General features: G+C 37.8%; 1 protein-coding gene across 1 annotated transcript in view; it reads right to left on the bottom strand.

Moving 5' to 3' along the window:
* LOC129267116 (CUB and sushi domain-containing protein 1-like) overlaps nucleotides 1-26,878 on the bottom strand; it is a 67,710-nt gene that overhangs the window by 26,208 nt on the left and 14,624 nt on the right. Inside the window, exons 6-15 of the mRNA XM_064104135.1 lie at nucleotides 25,960-26,132; nucleotides 21,217-21,415; nucleotides 19,279-19,484; nucleotides 18,343-18,490; nucleotides 17,975-18,004; nucleotides 16,625-16,791; nucleotides 15,884-16,043; nucleotides 10,533-10,559; nucleotides 9,363-9,641; nucleotides 5,994-6,205 (exon numbers count right to left, since the gene is read on the bottom strand). Of these exons, the coding sequence (XP_063960205.1) occupies nucleotides 5,994-6,205; nucleotides 9,363-9,641; nucleotides 10,533-10,559; nucleotides 15,884-16,043; nucleotides 16,625-16,791; nucleotides 17,975-18,004; nucleotides 18,343-18,490; nucleotides 19,279-19,484; nucleotides 21,217-21,415; nucleotides 25,960-26,132 (1,601 nt within the window). The remainder of the gene's footprint in view (nucleotides 1-5,993; nucleotides 6,206-9,362; nucleotides 9,642-10,532; nucleotides 10,560-15,883; nucleotides 16,044-16,624; nucleotides 16,792-17,974; nucleotides 18,005-18,342; nucleotides 18,491-19,278; nucleotides 19,485-21,216; nucleotides 21,416-25,959; nucleotides 26,133-26,878) is intronic.

The following is a 26,878-nucleotide window of genomic DNA, read 5'->3' as shown; positions in this document are numbered from 1 at the left end:
GGTGATCGTTGTGTCAAAATGCACAGATTCTTACTGGAAGGTCAAATAAGATAAAGTTATTCACCTAGAATGCATATTAATCCATACAGTTCATGGTCAAGGGTCAATGACCTTTTTACATATGCTATATATCGTATAATGGTATCTCTAAGATAAAACGCTGCATGTTGGTGATTTTAGTGTAAAAAAGGAAATTTTTGCAAGAAGATAAAAGGCACAAAATAATCATAAAGAATTATCCTTCACCTTTGATATCCAAACTCAAAGGTCAAAAGTTAATAAATATTTATATATACATGCTGTCAGGAAAGAAATTTAATTATAGAATATATCAGTCAAAGTTTAAACATGTGTTAAACATATTTACTTGGTCCAGGTTAGGGTAAGCTTGTATAGACAAGCATGTACATATGTTTTAAATATTTCAAAAGCAAGCGTTGGAAACGTTTGATACCCCCCCCCCCCCCCCTTAGAGTACAAGTGTACCAGGTTTATGTCATATTTTATTAGATGAAGCATTTTATTAATACAGGTGTCATAAATAACCTATACAGTGCTCTAGCATTGATGAATGTAGATGTACAGATGCACATCAGGAAGTCTTTTGTTATTAAGAATGTGTTGCTTTATGCATTCATCGTTATTGAAATTCTTTGAATTACTTTATAGAAATTTTACAGTTATTCCTAGTAACGGTAGGGTATATTAGGAGGTTAGTTTCAGTAATTCAAGGAGAACCACTTTAGCTAGAATAGACCACAGATGTTAGTATAGGCAGTCTAAGTTAAAACTGAGGGACAACGTCGGTGACGAGATAACGACCCCAGCTACCGCCGGTTCTCCACCGACATGATCCGTCAAAACTCATGTCATCATTGGGGGCTCGATCTCGTCCACTAATTCGTTGAAGCCACATCTTTCTGATCTGGGGGCTACTCATCAAGGGGCAACTGTCTGCGGAGGCCGAGTGGTAGAGACATCGCAAGCTGCGGAGGCCAAGAACTGGACCGACCACCAGGGCCAATTGGGGCATGTCAAGCCAGATGAGATGATGGGGGCACGAGTCAATTATTATTAAGTTAAGTTATATTTTGTTTTCAATATTCATGTATATTTTCATGTACAATTGTTGTAAAACAAAGCAAACAACATTATGACTTAAAAGATTGAATTGATTAAATCTTTTAATAACTGACACATGCATGATTCTACCCAAAAAGAAATTAATCCATTATATTTACATTTTATTTGTGAATAATAGAAAGAAAGATAGCTATTTGTAATGAAAACTTGGATGTTTAATAATTTCACTCTGAAATAAGGATAAAAAATGGCCATAAAAAATATATTGAGGGGTAAGAGGTCAATCAACAACTATGTCAATAACGTCAGGGAATTTAAGTAAATAGGTAGATACAACGTGATAGTGGCATATAGGTATGGTGATGTGAAAAAGACTGACTTGCGTGGAAAATGAACACAAATTTAATAGTTGAATCCTTGACCAATGATGATGTCAAAATTCAAGTTCAAGGTGAAATTGAGATCCAATAGCACCTTTTGATGTATATTGTAGTAATGCATTGCCAAAAGTGTAAAAAAAATCATGTATGATATAATTTGAAATGGTGAAGTTGTCTAAAGTAGCAGATTTTGGATATGCATTTTATAAATCTAAACCAAGGTACTAATTTCTCTGTAGCAATAGGTCACTAACCTAAAATGCTACAATCAATGCTATAAAACTATAACTTAATCTGTAAATGGAAAGAATAGGCCTAACTCTTATGGGTAGCGTCATCCGTGAACATTTTCGTATAGCCTGGGACAATGATGAAGAAGTAAAATAAGACAATCATTATAGAGCTGCAGCTTTTGTCATAGTAAATGAAGTGTCTCAACTTCAGCAAAGAGTAATTAACTTTTTGAAAACCTTTTGACATTTTTAGGACTTTGATCTGGCCCATTCAATGAAAGCCTTATGTTCTGTCAATGGATATTAGACCGATTCTAGGACATCTACCCCCTGGACATCCACCCCCCGGACATCCACCCCTTAGGACAAGTACCCCCCTAGGACATCTACCCCCCGGACATCTACCCCCCGGACATCTACCCCCCGGACATTTACCCCCAGGACATCTACCCCCCGGACATCTACCCCCCGGACATCTACCCCCTTAGGACAAGTACCCCCTAGGACAAGTACCCCCTAGGACATTTACCCCCGGACATCTACATGTACCCCTGGACATCCACCCCGGACATCCACCACCCGGACATCCACCCCCGGACATCCACCCCCTTAGGACAAGTACCCCCCGGACATCTACCCCCGGACATCTACCCCCAAGACATCTACCCCCCGGACATCTACCCCCGGACATCTACCCCTTGGACATCTACCCCCCCCCCCGGACATCTACCCCCGGTCATCTACTCCCGGATGTCCAGGGGTAGATGTCCGGGGGGTAAATGTCCGGGGGGTAGATGTCCTAGGGGGTACTTGTCCTAGGGGGTAGATGTCCTAAGGGGGTGGATGTCCGGGGGGTGGATGTCCGGGTGGTGGATGTCCGGGGGGTGGATGTCCAGGGGGTAGATGTCCGGATACGTATTAGACCAGGATATATATTATTACTGATATGTTGCACAGCTTGATTCTCAAGAACTGGAAGTGGTGATGTAGGAGTTTCGTTACGTCGATGAATGTGTAATTGTAACCTATTATCTCTTTTTGAATTTCATTATTATATGCCTAATTTGTGCATGATAACAATCATTTGTTCTGGACCAAATACATGATCCTTGATCAAACTGATACCTAGTAGAAATAGTATCATGGGTGACGTACGGCAGAGAGCAGATATGAAGTTTTGTCCTGCAGCATTATCATCTCAAGAGATTCTGGCAGCTCGCAATGAGAGGTAATTAATGATAATAAGGGAATTCACTTTGTTGAAGTTCATTTGAGAACTGCAGCTCTAATGATGATCTTCTTTTTATCTTCATCATCACCCCTTTGCTGTTTGGAAATGCTCTCAGATGATGCTAGCTGTGACATGAGAGTTAGACCTATCCTATCCATTTTCAGAAGATTAAGCTAAAAGTTTATAGTATTATAGATGAGTGGTCTATCGCTGGAGAGAAAAAGACACGACAACCTTGATTTAGATATTATGATGCATTAAATGCTGCTACTTAAAATAAAAATCATTTTAAATTATATACTTGATATCATATATATATATATATATATATATATATATATATATATATATATATTTGATATATATATATATATATATATATATATGTATATATATATATATATATATGTATATATATATATATAAACCCCTCAAATAAAGTTTGGAAATCTGTGTTTGGCCATTAATTTCTCCCAACTCCCAATTTTACACAATGCATATTTGATATCATTCAAAAGATCATTTAATTATCTTTAAAAAGATACCATGCTTGTTATGATCATGCCATCTCGAAAAGAGCAGGATTCAAAAGTGTTGGATGAGGTCTGAATTGAAAAGCTGCAAAACGAGCAAAACAAGTTTGGAAATCTGAGTTTGGCCATTAATTTCTCCCAGCTCCCAATTTTACACAATGCATATTTGGTATCATTCAAAAGATCATATAATTCTCTTTAAAATGATACCATATTTGTTATGATCATGCCATCGCGAAAAGAGCAGGATTCAAAAGTTTTGGATGAGGTCTGAATTGAAAAGCTGCAAAAACGAGCAGAAATAGCTATGAAGGGTCAATACAGAACATGAGATCCTTTGTCTCTGTCAATAGATATGAACATCCATTCAAATCAAGCCCCTGCTTCAGTAGTGATGGTTCTGTGAGATAACATAGAATGAGTCGTGGTTTGAAATATCCATGTATTTTTGTTTGTTTGTTTGTTATGTGTTTGCTTGTGAAGAGGTGTGTTTGATTCCATGTTAATGTTGAATTTAAGGTGCATGAAACCAATTTAAAGAAACCGCTGAGAAACTCTCACATCACCACGGAATAGTTGCTTTCAATATTGTGTCATTAGTTACTTTCAATATTGTGTCATTTTGCAACTTTTGAAATTTGACCTTGCCCCACATTTCAAGGCACTGCACCTCCATGTGAACCATATTCATATCATGTAGGATATCATGTTAAAGAAAATAAATGATCTCTTCATTAATATTTAATTACACATTGATATTTACTAAAACCAATGAGGAATTATCGATCAAAGTCAAAAGAAACCGCTGAGAAACTTACTCATCACCACGGAAAAAAGAACAGTGACTGTGAATATTGTGTCATTTTGCAACTTTTGAATTTTGACCTTGCCCCACATTTCAAGGCACTGTTCCTCCATGTGAACCATAATTATATAATGTAGCGTATCATTTTAATGAAAATTGAATGTTCTATTCATTGATATTAATTAAACATTGATATTTACTAAAACCGAGGAGGGATTATCAATCAAAGTCAGATTTCCAAACTTTTTTTGAGGAGTTTATATATATTATATACTGTATATATATACAGTGCGTCCAAGAAAAAAACGAAACCGAGATTAAGCGGTGATTTATCATAACTTAATCACAAATACAATAGACAAATGACCTACCAATGTAAATTATTCCTCATTCACGCATTAGTGAGCAAAAACAATTTGAAGAAAGGATACCAAAAACTCATTTGGCGGGGGGGGGGGGGGGGTATCTGAATTTCAAAAGGAAAATCGCATGCCTAAAAAGTTAAATATCTGCCAAAATGGTCAAGAAGTGAAAAAGTTATGTTCTCTCGAATCGATGCTTGTATTTCCATAATTTCATGAAATAAACGTGTTTTCACCGGTTACCCACAGAAGATATCGTATGGTTAACAAAAGACTTAATGCATGGCTGATCGTCAACAAAACGGAGTGTCAAGTGAGTTTGAACGCTAGCCTGTAAAACCTCTTCATTCTATGAAATTATTGAAATTCAAGCCTTATTTCAAATAACCAGAACTTTGTTATTTCTTGACCATTTTCTGTAATTGAGGTATCAAATTAAAGAGCAGATATTGTACTTTTTAGAAATGAGGTTTTCTTTTTGAAGCCCAGATACAGCCCGCCAAATGACTTTTTGGTATCCCCTCTTCAAATTGTTTTTGCTTAGTCATGCGTGAATAAGAAATAATCGAAGTAATTTCAGATGAAAGAGGAGATTCTAAGCTTTACAATGGTAGGTCATTTGTCTATTGTATTTGTAATTAAGTTATGATAAATCATCGATAAATCTCGGTTTCGTTTTTTGTGGGACGCACTCTGTGTAGATATATATATATATATATATATATATATATATATTGGCGAAGAAGCTCAAAAAGCATTGAAGCTAGAGACGTAGCCTGGATTTCTTCAATCCAAATATATGCATGTTACATGTAAAGCCATTATGTCTTTTACATCTTCAGATACCTGAAGAAGGCCGAACTAAATGGCCGAAAGCTTGTACTAATAAAAGTTGAAGAAATCCAGGCTACGTCTCTAGCTTCAATGCTTTTTGAGCTTCTTCGCCAATATATTACTCACTGAAGCACCCACGCAATGTTTAGGTCCTTGCTCATCACAATTATATATATATATATATACATATATATATAAACCCGTATTCCTCCTAACTTTTTGGCGGTAAACGTTGACACCCATATCTACTCAAATCAGTAGAAAAACCATTTCCAATAATTTTATTCCAGATTCGCTAATTGGCGTCTATTTTAGGGATACTATATGATGTGATTACCCTAGCTTTAGCCCCGCAACCTTTCACAGCGTTGGAGCATTTCGAGGAATAAATTCCTGCAGGGTACCCAATTCTTGCCGAAGGAAATAACACCATGGCTGGGATTCGAACCCACGATCCTCTGATTTATAGTCACAAGATCAATCCACTGGGCCACAACTGGCCGAATTCATTGAAAACCATATTACTCCTTACCTTATTATTCGATGTGTTGTACCCAGTCCCGATCTCAAGGGACTCCTTACCATCAAGTGTATCGAGTTGTTCAAGTTTTACCAGAACTGTGCAGTTTTCGGGAGCATTAATTACCCAGGTATAGAAGCCTTCTACATGTCTGGCCGCATACCATCTATACATAGGTGACCTGACCTGTATCGTTTCGTCTCCTCCTAGTTCTAAAACATGCTCTGAAAAATCAAGATAATGAGGTTGAATCTCTTTAAACTTTAATTGAAATGCTTATTCCAATAACGACAATGTTATAGTTGCTTTTGGGGCAGCAGACAAATAAAATAGAAAAAAAAATGTATATATTGGTATACTGTTCTAAGCAAGGTTCCCGTTCCGCAGAACGAGAACACTTATGGAAGTCCAACAATTTGCGAGATCGTCCATCTCTGTCCAAGATCAGTGAAATTTGCTGCCTCTTCCGAATAGCCTCGAAAAGCCACATATAAGACTACTGGAAGACCAAAAACAAATTTCTATAAAAAAACCCCCCGTAGGACCCATAATACCATGACCTTCAAGACAACTGCAGGTTAACTGAAGGGGCTTTCACAACTGCTCTTGCGATCGTTTGCGATCATTTGGTCACAATGTATGTTGCACACAATCGCAATGGTTGTAAGCAGTCGTACCGCTAATTGTGAAAAGGGCTTAAGAGACCACAATGACTGAAGTTTGCCATACTGCCAGAGACATCTGAAAGACTGGCCGAGGCTTTTAAAAGGAATTTGAAAGCCTTTATTTGTTTTGAAAGGTCAATGAAGATCTCTTAAGGCCTTTGAAATATAATATGAAAGACTAACCAATATTTCATTTCGATTCAATTGAATTGTTTTTATTGTCATGTTCAATTAAAAACACAAAAATTGTCCTCAGACTCTTATTAACAAAAAGTGCATTGAAACAAAGAGTAATCAATCACAAACTATAAATACATCAAAATAATACATACATGTAATATAAATATATCAATAAAAAATATACATAAATATACACTGTTTGCATGCTTGAGCACCCACAAAACGCTACCAACCACTGACCCACTGTATGAAACAAAAGTGTCACCCGCAGTGGAACCATGCGGTCTAAGGTGGGTACTCAAGCATGCAAACAGGTACCGGAAGCTATTACATGGATACATGAATAAATCAAATGAATAAATTAAATAACATTGACTCCCAGAGCTGCCAACTTCCAAAGAGTAATAATTCAGACATCAGTGTACAGTAAAAACTCTAGAGCCGCCAACCAGTAAGAGAAGCCACACCTACCAGGACCACCATGCCAAACTATGCCACTATGCCTATGACCTGTCGTGAGCACAATGGCAAAACCCGACACGACAATCCCAACAAAAATGACACCTCCTACCAGATGGCAGTTCTAAAGAGTTCTCTGAACCTAAAGAGGTATATGATATTACAAATTTCATAGAAAACCCAAACATTCATTAATAAGACAATTTTATGTCTACCCGACTGTATGCATTATATAAAATAGAACATTGAAAATTACACAGTTATGTGTCCATACGGCTACATGCTGTACACGCGGAGGAAGTAGAAAGAGTCCCCAAGTATCTCTTCAATCCGGGTGCACCAGGTATCATGGAGGTATCATACAGTACAATGCATGACATGCTTATGAACTTAAGCAGCAAATTGTATTGGTATCAATTTATGTCTTTTAATTAATGATCCACCAATGATCTATGATGATCTGTGCAAGAAAAGACGGTTACGGGCAATTTCAAGGAGACCATGAAGGCCATCGAAGGATCAGCCATGAATTATACACACTAAGAAATAAAGGTTCAAAATTTAACCCCGAAAGGTTGATGCAAAATCAGCACCCTATGGGTTCAAAAATTGAACCCCTGGTTGGGGTTCATTTTTGCACCCTGCAGGTTCAAAACTGCACCCCTAAATTTTAAATTGAACCCCTAGGGGTGCAGTTTTGAACCCGCAGGGTGCAAAAATGAACCCCAACCAGGGGTTCAATTTTTGAACCCCAATCAGGGGTTCAATTTTCGAACCCATAGGGTGCTGATTTTGCACCAACCTTTCGGGGTTCAATTTTGAACCTTTATTTCTTAGTGTGTAGATCATTGGAAGTTTATTGAAAGACTAGTGAAAGTTATCAGGCTTTTCAGAAGTCTTAAATTCATTGGAGCGGGGGGGGGGGGGGGGGTATTTTAATGGGAATATTTTCCGTTAATATTTACAATTTTTTACTCGGCTTTCAATAATGTACATTTTATTACAAAAAATTACGAAAAAAATTGGATTCATACACGGTTTTTTTGGTCAGATGTTTAATTTCCTTTCTGGCTGTGACATATGTTCCTTGATGAGCCAGTTTTAAATGTCAGAACATCTGTAGAGTAATCATTTACAAAGTCTTGCTGAAGATATATACTTCCTAGAATAATCACAATAACCCAAACTCTTGTAAGATCAAGCTGATTGATTTAAGATCGCGGCATAAAGAGAAGAGTTCCCCTTTAAACCGTCGGTTAACGTGATACTGTACTTGTCCTGTCCACTTTTACAAAATTCTCCTGGATTACTTCTACCTGAAGAGCTCTAGGATTATGGCATACACTGCAACATCGTAGTGAAACATGTTCATATTGTGATCACAATGTGTTTATATCTACTGGAGATATTGTGACTAGTGAATACGCAATTCAAAAGGTAAAATAAAATAAAAACAATGGGAAATTAATGTCTCACTAATAGTAGACTCTTTAAATATGACATTCACGATCTTAATCAGAGCAGTGGGAAGATGATTCCACTATTATGTTCCACACTGTGAACAAACTGTGGTAACCGTCCTCTCCGGCCAACGTGGATGATTCTCAACGAATGGTTTATTATTATCATTATTACCATCATTATCATTATTAGCAGTAGTAGTAGTAGTAGTTATTGTTGTTGTAGTGGTAGTAATAGTAGTAGTAGTAGTAGTAGTAGTATCATTGGGTTATTGTTATAATTAATCGTCGTATAATATTCACCTTCTACTGTCAGTGGTGTTTCGTAGTTGACGACACCTGCTGAATTATTACCATCATTATTATTATTATCAGTAGTAGTAGTAGTTGTTGTTGTTGTTGTTATTGCTGTTGTAGTGGTAGTAATAGTAATAATAGTAGTAGTAGTAGTAGCAGCAGCAGTAGTAGTAGTAGTAGTAGTAGTAGTAGTAGTAGTAGTAGTAGTAGTAGTAGTAGTAGTAGCAGCAGCAGCAGCAGCAGCAGTAGCAGCAGGAGTAGTAGTAGTAGTAGTAGTATCATTGGGTTATTGTTATAATTAGTCGTCATATAATATTCACCTTCTACTGTCAGTGATGTTCCGTAGATGGCGACACCTGCTGAATTACTTGCTTCACACGTATATTGGCCATCATGTACCGAATACATATCGGCTATCATCATAGAGTTTGAAAAGCTGCCATTCATGAAGTCAACCCCAATCCCATGAGAAATAGCCCTGCCATCTTTGAACCACCGGAAGTAAATAGGGAGGTCACCATACTTGGCGGTACATGTGACTCTAATTGTTTTTCCCCGTCTGATAATTAGAGGCTCAATAGGTTCAATAACTGGAGCAACTGGGGATAAACAGTTATAGAAAAATATTGGAAAATGATAACCATAATAATTTTATAAACGTGGGAAAGGGCACTTCAGCTTGCTATTCTATATAGACTCAATTCATTACCCGTTTCAAATGTAAATGCTATCAAATATTTGATCAGAAGGTCGGAATGTTTAGTGTTCTTTTATTTCTCAGCCGCTGATCGAACCCTTGACACATTGGCCGATGGTTTCCGGGGGGGGGGGGATGACCCGCCAATATGCTTACTTAGAAAAGCCTGAAACCTCTGACCGTAAATTTGAAAATTTATGGATGATTTATTTATGGAATAGTTGAGGGAAGTCAGGTAAGGTGCCCTTCGTGGGGTGGGCGCTGTAAAATGGAGACTCCATCCTTCTTTTTTTTTTTAAGAAGCGTTGAAAACTGTTTACAAATTACTAAAATAATCATATATTTGATGCGGGGGATACATCACATGCAGAGATCAATATTACGCTCCCCATCGCCGGCATGCCCGGAGAGTCTATAAAGCAAGAAAAGCGTGGGGGTAGTTGATGAGGACAATTTGCAAATATTGCATGCTATAAATCAGGGGCTGTGGAATCGGGGAGAGGGGTGGTTTCACCCCTCTCCACTTTTTTTCACATTCGTGTACAAAAACGTACAAATGACCATCTGAATGTGATTTTTTTGGCATGGTCAGCCCCCCTCACTTTGAAAACCGTTCCGCGGCTCAGGTAAATAACCAAACTACGGTATTTTTAAGCTTTGGTTTTGAAGAAAAGTTGAAAAGTATAAAATAAGTAGAAGATATCAACTACTTTCATCATCTCATTTCCATTTTGATACATTGTCGACAGATTGATTGACAAATATATATGATAGAAAGTCACGCCCAACTCACCTGTTGCATTGCGAGATGGTGGAGTGACTGTAAGGAGTAAAGAAAAAGTTAGGGCGGTTATAAATATATTTATTTTATCTATTCATTGTTATAAGCATACAAATATTGACTAGCAGCAGGACTGAAAGTGCGAATTTACAATCTCATTACAAAGAAAATCGACCTCATGTTTCATACTTCAAAATAATTATGTAGGCCTATATGCATGTATATATGAGCTTAGAGGTCGTGCATGGTGTTAACTCAGGGGGAAGCTTTCAAATGCACCATGTACGTGATGTAGGTTGTGTTTGAAAAGACTGTGTTTTGTACAGAAGCTTGAAGGTGCCAACCAGATAACGAGGTAAGAAGACGAGGCGACTGGTTAAATGACGTGACCCATGTTGTTTGGAATTAGGACGTGGGGCAGGTCAACATGCTTGGGACAAGTATACCATGTAGACAGGATTGTGAGGTATTGAAACTGGAAAGTGGGACTTGCGGACAAGATGAAAATTTGTTGAAAATAACAAGTCCTCTTGCCAGCCTCAACAACTCGTCATCATGCCTTCTTGTTCAAAACAAGTCGACTCTCTGAGTCCCAATGTTCAACAACTCGTAATCGAGTCTTTTTGTCCCGGAAAAAAGCCAACATGACAAGCTCCAACTCGTCTTCACCTGACGAACAAACCAATTTGCTAAATTTCAACAACTCGTCCCTGTGTCTCCACCTGGCGAACAAACCGATTTGCTAAATTTCAACAACTCGTCACTGTGTCTCCACCTGGTGAACATACCGATTTGCCAAATTTCAACAACTCGTCACTTTGTCTTCACCTGACGAACAAACCGATTTGCTAAATTTCAACATCTCGTCACTGTGTCTCCACCTGACGAACAAACCGATTTGCTAAAATTTCAACATCTCGTCACTGTGTCTCCACCTGACGAATAAACCAATTTGCTAAATTTCAACAACTCATCACTGTGTCTCCACCTGACGAACAAACCAATTTGCTAAATTTTAACAACTCATCACTGTGTCTTCACCTGACGAACAAACCGATTTGCTAAATTTCAACAACTCGTCACTGTGTCTTCACCTGACGAACAAACCGATTTGCTAAATTTCAACAACTCGTCCCTGTGTCTCCACCTGGCGAACAAACCGATTTGCTAAATTTCAACATCTCGTCACTGTGTCTCCACCTGGTGAACATACCGATTTGCCAAATTTCAACAACTCGTCACCGTGTCTCCACCTGACGAACAAACCGATTTGCTAAATTTCAACAACTCGTCACCGTGTCTCCACCTGACGAACAAACCGATTTGCTAAATTTCAACAACTCGTCACCGTGTCTCCACCTGACGAACAAACCGATTTGCTAAATTTCAACAACTCGTCACTTTGTCTTCACCTGACGAACAAACCGATTTGCTAAATTTCAACATCTCGTCACTGTGTCTCCACCTGACGAACAAACCGATTTGCTAAAATTTCAACAACTCGTCACTGTGTCTTCACCTGACGAACAAACCGATTTGCTAAATTTCAACATCTCGTCACTGTGTCTCCACCTGACGAACAAACCAATTTGCTAAATTTCAACAACTCATCACTGTGTCTCCACCTGACGAACAAACCAATTTGCTAAATTTCAACAACTCATCACTGTGTCTTCACCTGACGAACAAACCGATTTGCTAAATTTCAACAACTCGTCACTGTGTCTTCACCTGACGAACAAACCGATTTGCTAAATTTCAACAACTCGTCACTGTGTCTTCACCTGACGAACAAACCGATTTGCCAAATTTCAACAACTCGTCACTGTGTCTTCACCTGACGAACAAACCGATTTGCCAAATTTCAACAACTCGTCACTGTGTATCCACCTGACGAACAAACCGATTTGCCAAATTTCAACAACTCGTCACTGTGTCTCCACCTGACGAACAAACCGATTTGCTAAATTTCAACAACTCGTCACTGTGTCTTCACCTGACGAACAAACCGAATTGCTAAATTTCAACACCTCGTCACTGTGTCTCCACCTGACGAACAAACCGATTTGCTAAAATTTCAACAACTCGTCACTGTGTCTTCACCTGACGAACAAACCGATTTGCTAAATTTTAACAACTCGTCACTGTGTCTTCACCTGACGAACAAACCGATTTGCTAAATTTTAACAACTCGTCACTGTGTCTTCACCTGACGAACAAACCGATTTGCCAAATTTCAACAACTCGTCACTGTGTCTCCACCTGACGAACAAACCGATTTGCCAAATTTCAACAACTCGTCACTGTGTCTCCACCTGACGAACAAACCGATTTGCCAAATTTCAACAACTCGTCACTGTGTCTCCACCTGACGAACAAACCGATTTGCCAAATTTCAACAACTCGTCACTGTGTCTCCACCTGACGAACAAACCGATTTGCTAAAATTTCAACAACTCGTCACTGTGTCTCCACCTGACGAACAAACCGATTTGCTAAAATGTCAACAACTCGTCACTGTGTCTCCACCTGACGAACAAACCGATTTGCTAAATTTCAACAACTCGTCACTGTGTCTCCACCTGACGAACAAACCGATTTGCTAAATTTCAAAAACTCGTCACTGTGTCTTCACCTGACGAACAAACCGATTTGCCAAATTTCAACAACTCGTCACTGTGTCTCCACCTGACGAACAAACCGATTTGCTAAATTTCAACAACTCGTCACTGTGTCTCCACCTGACGAACAAACCGATTTGCTAAAATTTCAACAACTCGTCACTGTGTCTCCACCTGACGAACAAACCGATTTGCCAAATTTCAACAACTCGTCGCTGTGTCTCCACCTGACGAACAAACCGATTTGCTAAATTTCAACAACTCGTCACAGTGTCTTCACTTGACGAACAAACCGATTTGCTAAATTTTAACAACTCGTCACTGTGTCTTCACCTGACGAACAAACCGATTTGCCAAATTTTAACATCTCGTCACCGTGTCGTCCCTGACAAACAAACCGATTTGCCTAATTTTAACAACTCGTCACCTTGTATTTACCTGACGAACAAAGCGATTCGTCTAATTTCAACAACTCGTCATTTTATTTCCTTGTCCAAAACAAATCAATATTCTGAGTTTAAGCACCCTGTCATCTTGTATTCACCTGACTAAAAACCGATTTGCTAAATTTCAACAACTCGTCACTGTGTCTTCACCTGACGAACAAACCGATTTGCTAAATTTCAACAACCCGTCACTGTATCTTCACCAGACGAACAAACCGATTTGCCAAATTTCAACAACTCGTCACTGTGTCTTCACCTAACGAACAAACCGATTTGCTAAATTTCAACAACTCGTCACTGTGTCTTCACCTGACGATCAAACCGATTTGCTAAATTTCAAAAACTCGTCACTGTGTCTCCACCTGACGAACAAACCGATTTGCTAAATTTCAACAGCTCGTCCCTGTGTCTTCACCTGACGAACAAACCGATTTGCTAAATTTCAACAACTCGTCACCGTGTCTTCACCTAACTAGTAAACCGATTTGCTAAATTTCAACAACTCGTCACCGTGTCTCCACCTGACGAACAAACCGATTTGCTAAATTTCAACAACTCGTCACCGTGTCTTCACCTGACGAACAAACCGATTTGCTAAATTTCAACAACTCGTCACCTTATCTTCACCAGACGAACAAACCGATTTGCCAAATTTCAACAACTCGTCACCGTGTCTTCACCTACCTAACTAGTAAACCGATTTGCTAAATTTCAACAACTCGTCACCGTGTCTCCACCTGACGAACAAACCGATTTGCTAAATTTCAACAACTCATCACTGTGTCTTCACCTGACGAACAAACCGATTTGTTAAATTTCAACAACTCGTCACTGTGTCTTCACCTGACGAACAAACCGATTTGCTAAATTTTAACAACTCGTCATTGTGTCTTCACCTGACGAACAAACCGATTTGCTAAATTTCAACATCTCGTCACTGTGTCTCCACCTGACGAACAAACCGATTTGCTTAATTTCAACATCTCGTCACTGTGTCTCCTCCTGACGAAGAAACCGATTTGTTAAATTTCAACAACTCGTCACTGTGTCTTCACCTGACGAACAAACCGATTTGCCAAATTTCAACAACTCGTCACCTTGTATTTACCCGACGAACAAAGATTCGCCAAATTTCAACAACTCGTCATTTTTCCTTCTTGTCCAAAACAAATTAATATTCCGAGTTTTCGCAACTCGTCATCTTGTATTATTTGACAGTCAAGCTGCATTGCAAATTTTCATTTTTTTCCAAAGCAAGTCGAATTTCCGAGTTGAAGCAACTCGTCATTGTGTTTTTTTTTTCTAACAATCCGAATTGTCAAGTTTGAATCCGCGAGCCTGTCTTGTATCCCCAATCAAGCCAAGTTTCCATAAATCATCTTGTCTTTATAACTCGAACAAGTGGACCCTTCGAGTTTCAACAACTCGTCATCATGTCTTCCTCTTTCTAACATGCCGAATCGCCAAAGTTCATTTTAAAATCGTCTTCCTGTCGTTTGGTTCAAAACAAGCTGAATGTGCAGGTTTCGACAACTCATGTTGTCTTCTTATTCTAAACAAGTCGACTTTCTGAGTTTCAACTACTGATATGTTTTGCTTTACTGCAACTTTATAATAAAACCGATTCTATGGAAACCAAAATCGTTTTCATACATTTTGTTAAAGCATGATCCGAAATAACGCAAACAATTGTCGGTCAATAACTGACAAGACATCTTTATTACGGAGTCGAAATTAAAGGACAAAATTTTCATCCTTACACACCAGTGAATTTGACGTAATGGTGTTATTTTTTTTCTTCACACAGGAATGTTATAATTACAGTGGTGCATTACTGTTTTAAACATAGTCACACACAGGAGTTATACGCACCGCCAAACACAGATTACTGTCAACCCTTTGTTTCATATTTCGTTTCACAAGCCAATTCTCTATATTCACTGTCACACATTGGTGTATCACATGAAAGTTATTGTTACATAAAAGTGTTATATTTCATCTGCGTACATGACTGTTATGATTGGGGTTAGTATTATAATTACATCCACATGTTGGTGTTATACGCACCGTCCCGAATTTCCTTTCATCGATATCATGTTTGCTTTTGAAGCATATTTCATGATTAGCGCGACAACTGACATACTGATCACTGTCACACACTTGTGTTATACGCGCCGTCACACAGTAGCTAACTGTTACAAAATGGTATTTATATTTGCCTTCGCACACGAATGCTCTAACATGCGTAATATATTGGTGTTATAGTCACCCTAACACCCTTGCTTTATTTACTTACCGGCACACACCGGTGTTAGGTCAGCTTGAAATCCTCGTGCTACCGCACTTCTATCGCTGCGAAATTTAATAATGGTGACAGTTGAATTCACAGTGACTGTGCCTGGCATCATCTCACCGTAGAACTCATGCAACAAAGAGTCTGTTGTACGAATGCTGAGCTGAAATATATCATTAGTTCGTACACAATTAAATGGCGACTTTGCGTTTAATAGAGTACGGAAAAGCCTGAGAGATCACTGAATACTACAATAGGGTTTAAAGAAGAAAATTGATCAACAGTGTTGAAGTCCCTTCAACGCATGCTCTAGCGATGCGGGTTCTTTATGGGGGGGGGGGGGGGGAGGGTTGTTTGGTCTTGTGGTGTTTTTCTCATATTATTTTAGCCTTCACCACAACTAAAAAAAAATGTCATTGATTCATTATATTTTGTCATATTATGTTAACAGTTATGCCTGTTCTATAATTTGCTCTCATATCACGTTTTTTTTCATATTTCTATCTGTTATATAAATCTATCAATGGTATCTATGTCCTTTTCTATGGTAATTTACATTGTTTTATTTTCCGACTGCTTAACTTATGTTTTATCTTGATGTTACTTTATTGTGATCAAATCTTTTGGATTCAAACTTGTACGGGGTTTTTAAACCTTTTTTGTATCCCTTAGCATGTTTTACTTTGTATGTTTTACTTGTCTAAATAAATACAAAATACAAATTGTACGTATGGGGGGCCAAACCTTGTCAAAAAGGCCCTCAGTCAGGAAATCATTAAAGACGATACGAAGCTGACAGTCCCCTGGTATTCGAAATAGCCAGACTAAATACTGATCTAATCCGTAGTCAGATGGATAGTGAGGTGACGAAATGGAATACACATCTCCGTTGTGCAAGGCTACAGCACTTCCTGTTAAATCCAATGAAAAATTAGTGTGACTATGCGCTCAGCAATATCTTCCATGTAGGAGGTGAGTGGTTGGTGCTTCTGATATAGCTAAAAGGAACTTTTCGCATATACTACGGGGAAACTCTCTACAACGCATGGATTCCAAGAGAGCTGAGAGGCTTTTGTCAAAAGTTGGTGGACTGGGACAACCGATCGTCCGAAGACTCGCCCCGGACAAACAATTGCAAATACACTGTATGTCGTTGTCCAGAGTCACGAAATTCCGATGCCGTCCCAGTCTACAAACTTACGACAAAAGCCTCTCAGCTATCGATTGTGATTCTACGTGCATTTTCAAAGGAAATGGTGCGTTGTAGAGAGTTTCCCCGTAGTAAATGCGAAAAGTCCGAAATGACACAGTCAAACCACGGAAGCAGGCACCAAACTGGGCCGCGTCTAATGAAGAGTTGCCATTGATCCGATCAACCTTACCTAATATGGAAATCCACCAATGTCACATTTTTTTTCTACAGGCAATATGCTCAATTTCCTTTTGTAAACAAAGAACAAATTTAACTGTCAGGAAAATAATAAATTTATTAAAATATACATTATACCTAAACACACATTTTGAACAAACATGCATTATAGATGTTGACGTTGCTGGCTTGCCATTGTTGAAGTTGATCGGATCAATCATAACTCTTTGGAAGAGGGGGCCCAAATCTGTGATAGGCCATTCGGAATAACGCAATATTGGTCTGTCTAGAGTTGCATCGTTTCATCGATGTAGCTACAGCTTAGTATAGGCTACTCAGGGGCCGTTACAACAAGTTACTGGCCCGACAGTGATTTTTACCGGACTGGGATCTTCGGACTGGCGCTAGTGTAATACCGGGTGTAATACATTCTTCATGATCGGAAATTAGAAGAAAAAAAAACTAACAAATCATACAAAAAAAGTATTGGTGTATTCATATCAAAAAGAGGAAGAAATACTCTAAAAGGGGAACGGTTTGTATGTCTGTAAATCTGACTTCAGACTACGGGCCATTGAGTCATTTTATCGAGTCGGATAGTAAAATTTTACACGTGGACCTCACCTATCTACACGTACAGGAGTATGGGGGTAAAGGAGTTTTCAAATCAAAAACCCAATTAAGATGCACGGTACTAAGCAGTCAAATCTTAAGAATATATTTACCTCTCGTGTCGAAATGATGTGCAACTGCACCTGCATGAAATGAAGGACAGGAAAACAATACACGAATACATGAAACTTGGTTTTGAAGAGTTACATCTTGAAAGGAAATACATGTATCTATTACGTTGCTATTTTACATCCATGTACATGTACATGCCGTTTTGTTGCAGAAAATTTTAATTCACATTGGATTGGATTCACTGCATTGTACTTTATATAATCGAACTCTGTCTGACATCAAAGTTAATCATGTCGGTGTGCCCCGAGGAACACGGCTTGGCCCAATTCTATTTCTATTTAATTATGGAAAACGAATTTTGTGAAATATTCAAATACACTTTTTAATCTAAACTGGTATATAAACTTGCCATTTGTAGGTTTACAGGTAGGTGTCACGTGAACATCAAATCCAGGGTGACGAGAGCTATCATCGTCATCCGATAGGAACCTCAACCAAGCAATATTCGATGGTATATCAATGAATCTTGGTACTGTGTCCCCAGTTAAGAACAGCATCTGAAAAAAGTTCAATAATCTTTCGAAATATCGCGCTACATAAAATAATACTTTTTGTTATTACTACCTAATTATAATCAATTATCATCTGTTTAAAAGGTACCATAGGTGCTATAGGTACAAGAGAGGACATCACTGTTTGACCCCCAAATAGGGAAGGAGGCGTTACGGGAACTCAGTCCCTATCTTCTTACTTTCAGAGGGAGTAAACACTGGGAGAAGACAAACAATTTTGCTCTTCTAATGTTTAAGTAAACATCCACTATATGATGATTAGTGGCATTTGCCAATAGTAATTAAGTGACCGAATGCTTAGTACTCATAATATTTCTATACGGGTACCGCAAGGATTAATCGTAGGCTATTTGTTTTTCAATGTACATTTTCATATCAATCGTGTCCTATATTATATTTCCACCAATAAATCGTTGGCCAAGAACATTAGCTTGCATGAATATCAACTAATGTGACTTATATTTCATACGGTAAAGTACGCAAAACGCATAAATAGTTTATGTCCAAATACATGTAAGTCTATACAACAAAGCAGCGGTATTCCAGTTGTTATCTGGTAGAGTTCCTTAGATAATAGCATTTTCAGGTTTGTTTATATTGAATGCATCAGTCCTAAAATATCCTATGCTTTTGTGTCGAAAGTGATACACGGGTATCCCCTAGAAATTCATTATTGTAACATTTTCTGGGATAACAATACACATATTAATGGCGATTTATGATTGTTCACACTCTCAAGCAGAACATTAGCCCCCTGGTTTTGCCATGCTTACTTCGTTTGTAGATATATTGGATCCTGTTCCTATATGTAGCCCATCTTGGTTGGTTTGTGTATCAAATCGAGCGACCTCTACGCTGATATCACAGTCCTGTGGTACCTCAATTACCCAGGCTTCATCAGTATTAATCTGGTAATAGCGAGGATAATCAAATTGCTTCACACGATATGTCTCGTTGACATCGAGCTCCACGTGGAATCCTGAAAGAAAGCAGAATTCGATGAGATAACTTTTAAAATAGATTGCTATTTTAAGAAAGTGTTTGAATGGTGACGATATTACACGTACAAATAACCTAATGAACAACATCAACAACAAGGACAATATTAACACAATCATAATATTGTAATGACATTTATTAAAATAATAGCTTTAATGATAATAGTGGCAATAATTCAACATTAATAACGAAAATGTAAATTACGATGATGAGGAGGAGGATAACGATATACAAAGATGTATTGAACAATTTATAGCGCTCAATAAAAAGTTTCTAAGCGCTGCAAACTCTTATCCGGCTCATATGCACGGCTACTTTTATCGGGCACTTGAGCATTCAAGGATTTTATTCCTACTGTGTACCCATTTAATACACTTGGTTGGAGAGTGACAAAATGTAGATGAACACCTTGCCAAAGGACGCGAGTGAAGCGGTGGGATTCAAGCTTTGCTTTTTGTACGCAATGTGTCACATTTTTTGCTATTCATAATATTTATAATAACTTATCCTTTTCATAAAGTCGTTTATTTGATTATAATTCTATTGAATGAGCTTTTAATTCAATTTAAATTTTCATTCTTCGTTTATGATATATTATTACATGACAAATGAGGAATCATCATACGTGACATCATACATTTGAAACTTTGAAAAAAATTCTCATTCTCTGATCGATTTTGTTAAACCTAATTATCACCATCATAAGATGTTGCAGCCACTATGTAAAAAGGGCTGGCCTTGCCTAAAAAGCAATAGAGAATAAAACATAGTTATCATTTATCGAACTGATAAACTGTAATAATAAGAAATGTGGGGAGCGTTTCATGAAAGGGCTTGTCTGACGCTTTATCCGAATAGTCCCGTTTTATCCGACATTTACCGCAGTTCACAGTACTTCTCAGCACTGGCGGATCCAGGGGGGGGGGGGGGCGTGGGCACATGCCCCCCCCACCCATTTTTGAGAAGCAAAATTGATATTTATAATGTAAAAATGCAATTAAAACTTTTTTCTGATACGAAATATCTTTAATTTGTGGTTGAAAACATTTTTTTTTGCTTGTCAAAATTTTCCTCCGAAAAATTTGTCCCCCTTTTGGAAAATCCTGGATCCGCCCTTGCATCTCAGCGAATCAGAAGCAAGGAAAGTTTATTTTAGATCTGACAGCCAGCTTCTCGGAAAACACATGTTGATGAAGGCTTCCTCTGGTGTGTGTTTCATAACGCTGTGCGTAATTTCACACGTCTTTTCGCACGACTGGTGACCCTTTCTGTTGCCTAATGGTATATTCTGATGTAGCTGATAGCTCCTAAGAATGTGTTCCAGACACGTGCGCTAAATCCGTGCGTCACGTCACAAACAGTTTTATGAAACACCCACTCGGGATCCGTTTCATATAACTTGTTATGATAACAAGTTTGCAATAACAGTTAAAAGCTACTGAAATCCTTCAATGCCATTGGCTTATAGTAAATTTGTTATTATAACAATTATTTATGAAAATGGGTCCCAGGCTTGCAATCTACTGTGTTTCAAGCAATGAAGATTTTCACCAAACCTTCATATTGTCCACTCATATTGATAACAAATGGACATCAAGATGAACCTGTAATTAAGATATATATATCAAAGACTGCCGCTCGCTGGAATAAGGTAGGCCGTCTCAAAAAATAATAAATAGAACCGTGGTGTAATTGATAAAACTGAAAGGTACCTGGCTGGCAGTCTACAGTGACGTTCGCCATGAAACCGCGGGCCATTGAAGCTATTTCATCTGATGCGAATTGAACATAGGCATATTTGGTTGAGTATGATTCAGGTTGCACAAGGATAGCTTGGTTTAAGGGTACACTGTCACCAGAGAAGATTTCCTTGGCGACACCACCTAGGGTACCTAGAGTACCAAGTATCACCTGAAAATTCACAGCATAGTAACACACAGTATAGCTACAATTGTTAAAGGTAAATGCCAGTTGTAACGATATCAAAATGAGTTCGTACAGAATCCAATGAAATTACCACCAAAGTGTCTGTTTGTATAAATAAAACATATGTGTCAAAGGATTCTGGAAGAAATTGTGTAATTGCTGAGAAATCAGCAAATAAGCACAAGATTCGGGTCAAGCGTCGGGCCCGACATTCAAAGCAATAATTATACACTGTCCAACGTGCGCTTATCTGTGTTGGTGATCTTCAGTGTGAACATTTTTCAGCGTAGATTTCAAGATTTCACAAAGTTCAGTTTATGTAACTGTACCAGATCTAGATCCTCGATGATATACTGACAATTAAGCCTTGTTTTACAGACTCTCTCATGAAATCAGTGTTTACTGCAACTACTCACTGGCATTTCTCTTTAAATCATTACATCCCCAAAATAGGGCAAAATTAATTCATTCCTAATCACGAAAAAAGGCCTAAAGGCAAAAAGGTAACGGGAAATGGCGTGGTGAACCAAAAAAGTTGATGGGACCAGACTAATTAAGGTTTTGATATAAAACTTAATTTGTGATACTTTTTTATATAACATACAGAAGTGGATTATTCATTCCACCCTTTTCATTTTCTTTCCTTTTTTTTTCTCTTTTTCCTCTCTCGTAAAACGTATTTTGTGCCCATGGCCCCCAAGCAAGCCCCCATTCCATCTGTACGCCAGCCAGTGATAACGGTGAAAGTAAAGCTTTACAAAGGAAAATTAGTCCAGGATAGGCCCCATAGACAAGGGGTCGAACCTTGTTTTTTTAGATATACAATGTTTTTTGATGGTTTCTTGTCAATTCGAGGGTGCTGATTCCGAATCTGAATGATGCCACTCTTGTAACCTTGAGCATTTTCCGCAAATTGGCAAAATCCAATATGGCCGCCAAAATATGCAAATTACCCATGAAAATCATAAAATTGCCCACACATTAGCTATAAAATGCATGTAGTTGTTGTGCAGAAGTGAAATGCCAATTGGAAAAGCGATATTTGACAAAATATTTATTTTATTGATATTCAAAATGGCCGCCATAACCCCTGTATACTTTATTATGTAGAATATGAATGGGGAAAAATATTTTTTCAAACAAGAGCACTATTATTGCATGTGATTGTGACCTGCGAGTGGACTACTGTCTGAAAACATGACTATTAACAAAACTATGTCATTTGTATACTATCTAATGTGATAAATGCTGTATTATGATATTCAAAATGGCTGTCATAGACCCCTTATACTGTGTACAATATATAAAAGGAGGCAAATAATTTTCACAACCTTTGAATTTGTTTGACTTTAAAATGCCAATAACTGCGAAATATTGGTGTAACACTGTCTGACAACAAGGATTTCTAACGAAACATATAATTTCCCTTGCAATTTCGGTAATTATGCTGCATGTTGACATTCAAAATGGCTGCCATAGGCCCTATCTGTATTATGAACAAAGCGAATGAAGAAACTAATTTTCACAAGAGTAAAAACAATAAAATGAATTTAATTGTAATCTACGAGTGAAATATTGTCTAAAAACATGTTTTCAGGCGAAGCATATCATTTCCTTTTTCATGCATGAGATAAATGATGTATTGTAAAATTCGAAATGGCCCCTATGGGCCCTTACAGTATTATCTACAATGTAAATGGGGACAAATACTTTTGAAAGAATTAGGATTTGCCTGACGATGAAATCCATATAATTCTGTTGTATAAGGAAAATTTTGTTTGAAAACGTGATTTTTTAATGAAATATAACATTTCCTCTCCCATGTAGGTGATAAATACTGTATTTTGACTTTCAAAACGGCCGCACAAGCCCCTGCAAATTCTGTAACATGCGTATAGGGAAACTAATCATTACCAGAATGAGAACCAAAAACGCACGTAACTATGTGATGTATAGGTAAAATTTGGTCTTGAACATGACTTCTGACTAAATACATCACATGATAGTTGAGAAGGTAATAAAGGCCTTACTTTGAAATTCAAAATTGCTGCCATAGCCCAAAGTAGTATGTACATTGTAACTGGGGACAGATAATTTTGACAAAATTTTTACTATGAAAATGGCTTAATTTTGATGTCTAAACCCAATGATTTCTAACGAAATATATCATAGCTTGTGTCATAGAGGTGATGAATGCAGCCTTTTTAAAATGAAAAATGGCCGCCATAGTCCCTTATCTTAATATGTAAAATTTGAATTGGGAAAGATAATTTCCACAAAGAAACATATTGCAGCCATTTTGAAATTTAAATATAGCATTTATCACCTAAATAACATAAGAAATGATCTATTTGGTTAGAAATCATATTTTCAGACGCTATTTCACTCATACATGCAACACCAATTAGTCAAGCAAAGCCAAATTCTGTTAAAATTATATGTTCCCATTCACAAAGTACATAATAGGCCTACCGTTAGGGCCTGTAGCGGCCATTTTGACTTTCAAAATACATTATTTATCACCTACCTGGCAGAATGAATGATATATCTTGTTAGAAATTATGTTTTCAGACAATATTTTACTCTTAAATCACAATTATATGCATGTTATGGTGCTGACTCCTGTGAAAATTGGTTTCCCAGATCAATTGTACATAATACAGTCAATGTCTTTCGGCGGCCATTTTTGAAAGCCAAAATACAGTATTTAACACAAATATGAAACCCGAATAATATATTTCGTTGCAAATTATATTTGAAGACAGTATTCCACTAATTTACCACAAAAAAATACGTTTTAGTGCTCACCTTGTGATTGTTTTGTCCTCTCTTACATCGTAGATCATAATTTTAGGGCCTTTGGCGGCCATATTAAATATCAAAATACAGGGTTTATCACATAAATGGCATGTTAAATAATAAATTTCGTTAACAATAATGTTTTTAGTCAGTATTCCACTCGTTTATCTTAACAAAATGCATTTTAGTGCTCACTCTTGTGATTTTTTGTGTGTCACCATTCACATTGTACATAAAAGTGTTAGGGTTTTTGGAGGCCATTTTGAATATCTAAATACAGGATTTATCACATAACTGACATAACAAATGATATATATCGTTAGCAATCATGTTTTCAGACATTGCTTCACTCATAGATTATAATTACTTGCATTTCAGTGCTCAATTTTGTAAAAATTAATTTTCCCCATTCATACTGTACAGGGGTCTATGATGGCGGCCATTTTGATATCAAGAAAATAAATATTTTGACAAAAATCATTTTTTCAGATATTATTTCACTCCGGCAGCACAATTGCATGTACTTTATAGGCAATGTGTGGACAATTTTATGATTTTCATGGGTAATTTGAATATTTTGGCGGCCATATTGGATTTTGCCAATTTGCAGAAAATGCTCAAGGTTACACGAGTGGCATCATTCAGATTCGGAATCAGCACCCTCGAATTGACAAGAAACCATCAAAAAACATTGTATATATAAAAGAACAAGGTTCGACCCCTTCTATCCTGGACTAAATGGCCGTAGATGTCAAAGAGCGGTAGATATCCCATTTTGATTTCAATATCTATCACTGGGGCGAAACTAATCCAAATGGCGAAAAGGTTGTTGAAAGGTTAAATAGGGACTACCCAAGCAGTAGCGTACAGATGGGGGCGCTTGCCCCCCCCCCCTCCCCCACCACAAAAAAGACAAAAAAAGGAAGGAGAAGAATATGAAACGAAAAGGAGATGAGTGAAACATAATATTAGTTTATAAATTTTAAGTCAAAATCTATCACAAAAATTGATTTTTATTATTAAAATGTTGAGGTTTTTGCTTAAATGTTAAATAGGGACTAACGAAGAAGTGACGTATAGATGGGGCTCTTGCTCATGTCAAAATCTATCACAAAATTGATTTTTGTAATGAAAATTTTTGCTGGCTCGCTTCGCTCGCTCACAACATTTTTTATATAAACGTTGTCCAATACGCCATATCTGGCCCCTTAAAATATTTGGTTCATTACGCCACTCTAACCAAGGGCGAACAAGCCTGGTTTGCAATAATATTCAGCAATGTGGAGAAAGGATATCATGTCCCTTATTCAAGATGACCGAACGGCAACGCAATGTACATTGTATATTTAAAGGGGTTCTCTACCATTTCATGTTGACAGATAACATAAAAATCGTCAATTATGCTCCTCCATCAATCATTCGCGTGTTATTGAACAGTATAATTATGTCCACATTGTATAAATGGTATACGGATTAAAAAAAAATAAAAGCATTACAAGACAATGGTGGCCATGAGGCTTAATTTACACATTTCACACATTGAGCATACTAGTACAGAAGTTCGATATTCTTAATGAAAAATGAAAGCGGAAAATATATCTTAATCATTTTCGACGATAGAGTACTAATTTAGAAACAATGCGAACTTAAAATTGTGTAAGTGTTCATTATTTTCATCATATTTCGATCATGTATTATTGACCGGAAGTTATTTTGAAGTGTCAAATTACCTGGTCAATATCTTGGTCGGTTTCAAAATCAAGAAAGGTGACATAGATTCTGCAATTTCTAGGTTCGGGTAAATCGAAACCCCAAACCAACCGAGTATCCGGTGAATAGGCATTTGGATAGTTGGGTGAAGAGATCTGGTACGTCTCCCCTACCGATGCCTTATATCCAGAACCTACGAGACAAACGAAGCGGTAGTACAATAAATGAGTGAAATAAAGGCTGATGACAATTGGCGATCATTCACTACAAACAAGGATCTTCACAAAGAGTCGTAATTCATTACTAAACAAAGTAATGCTTTCCCCATCATAATTGTGTGCCCTGTTTCCCTTTCAGTTACGATAATCGCACAGTGACCATATCTTGCTAATCGTACGAGGAGGGTGTGTAAGAATCCACGTCGATTGCGAGGTCTTCAATATTTTTTTTGCGAGAGTTTTTACATTTCCTCTTCAAGCTCGTACAATGGTAGCCCTGCACCACACCGTAGTGTCATCATTACGATCACTGCAGATTCATCGCAAGATCAGCGCTAGGGCATCGTACGATGCATTGGCAAGCACGATCATCGCAGTGGCATGTTATATTGTACGCACATCCTACGATCAGGATCAACAGGGGGATATGTACGATGTCTGTAATTTAAACACGAATATCGTAGTCCATAGCCACTGACGATGCCACCACAAAATGTAGGCTTATCCATCGTACGATGATCGTAGCAAATGTAAACCAGGTGGGTGTCTCATAAAGCTGTTCGTAAAGCCCCTTTCACAATTGACGTACGACCTGTTTACGACCGCCTGCAACAGTTTTTTCTTGTTGTTGCACGATCGATCTCTTGGTGTCTTACGAGCACTCGCAGTGGTTGTAGACGAACGCACGAATTTGAGTTGGTCGGAGGTGGTCGTGACTGGT

This window comes from Lytechinus pictus, chromosome 8 (assembly GCF_037042905.1).
Source record: "Lytechinus pictus isolate F3 Inbred chromosome 8, Lp3.0, whole genome shotgun sequence".
In the NCBI taxonomy this organism is placed as follows: domain Eukaryota; kingdom Metazoa; phylum Echinodermata; class Echinoidea; order Temnopleuroida; family Toxopneustidae; genus Lytechinus; species Lytechinus pictus.
This window is presented reverse-complemented; position numbering and strand designations above follow the sequence as displayed.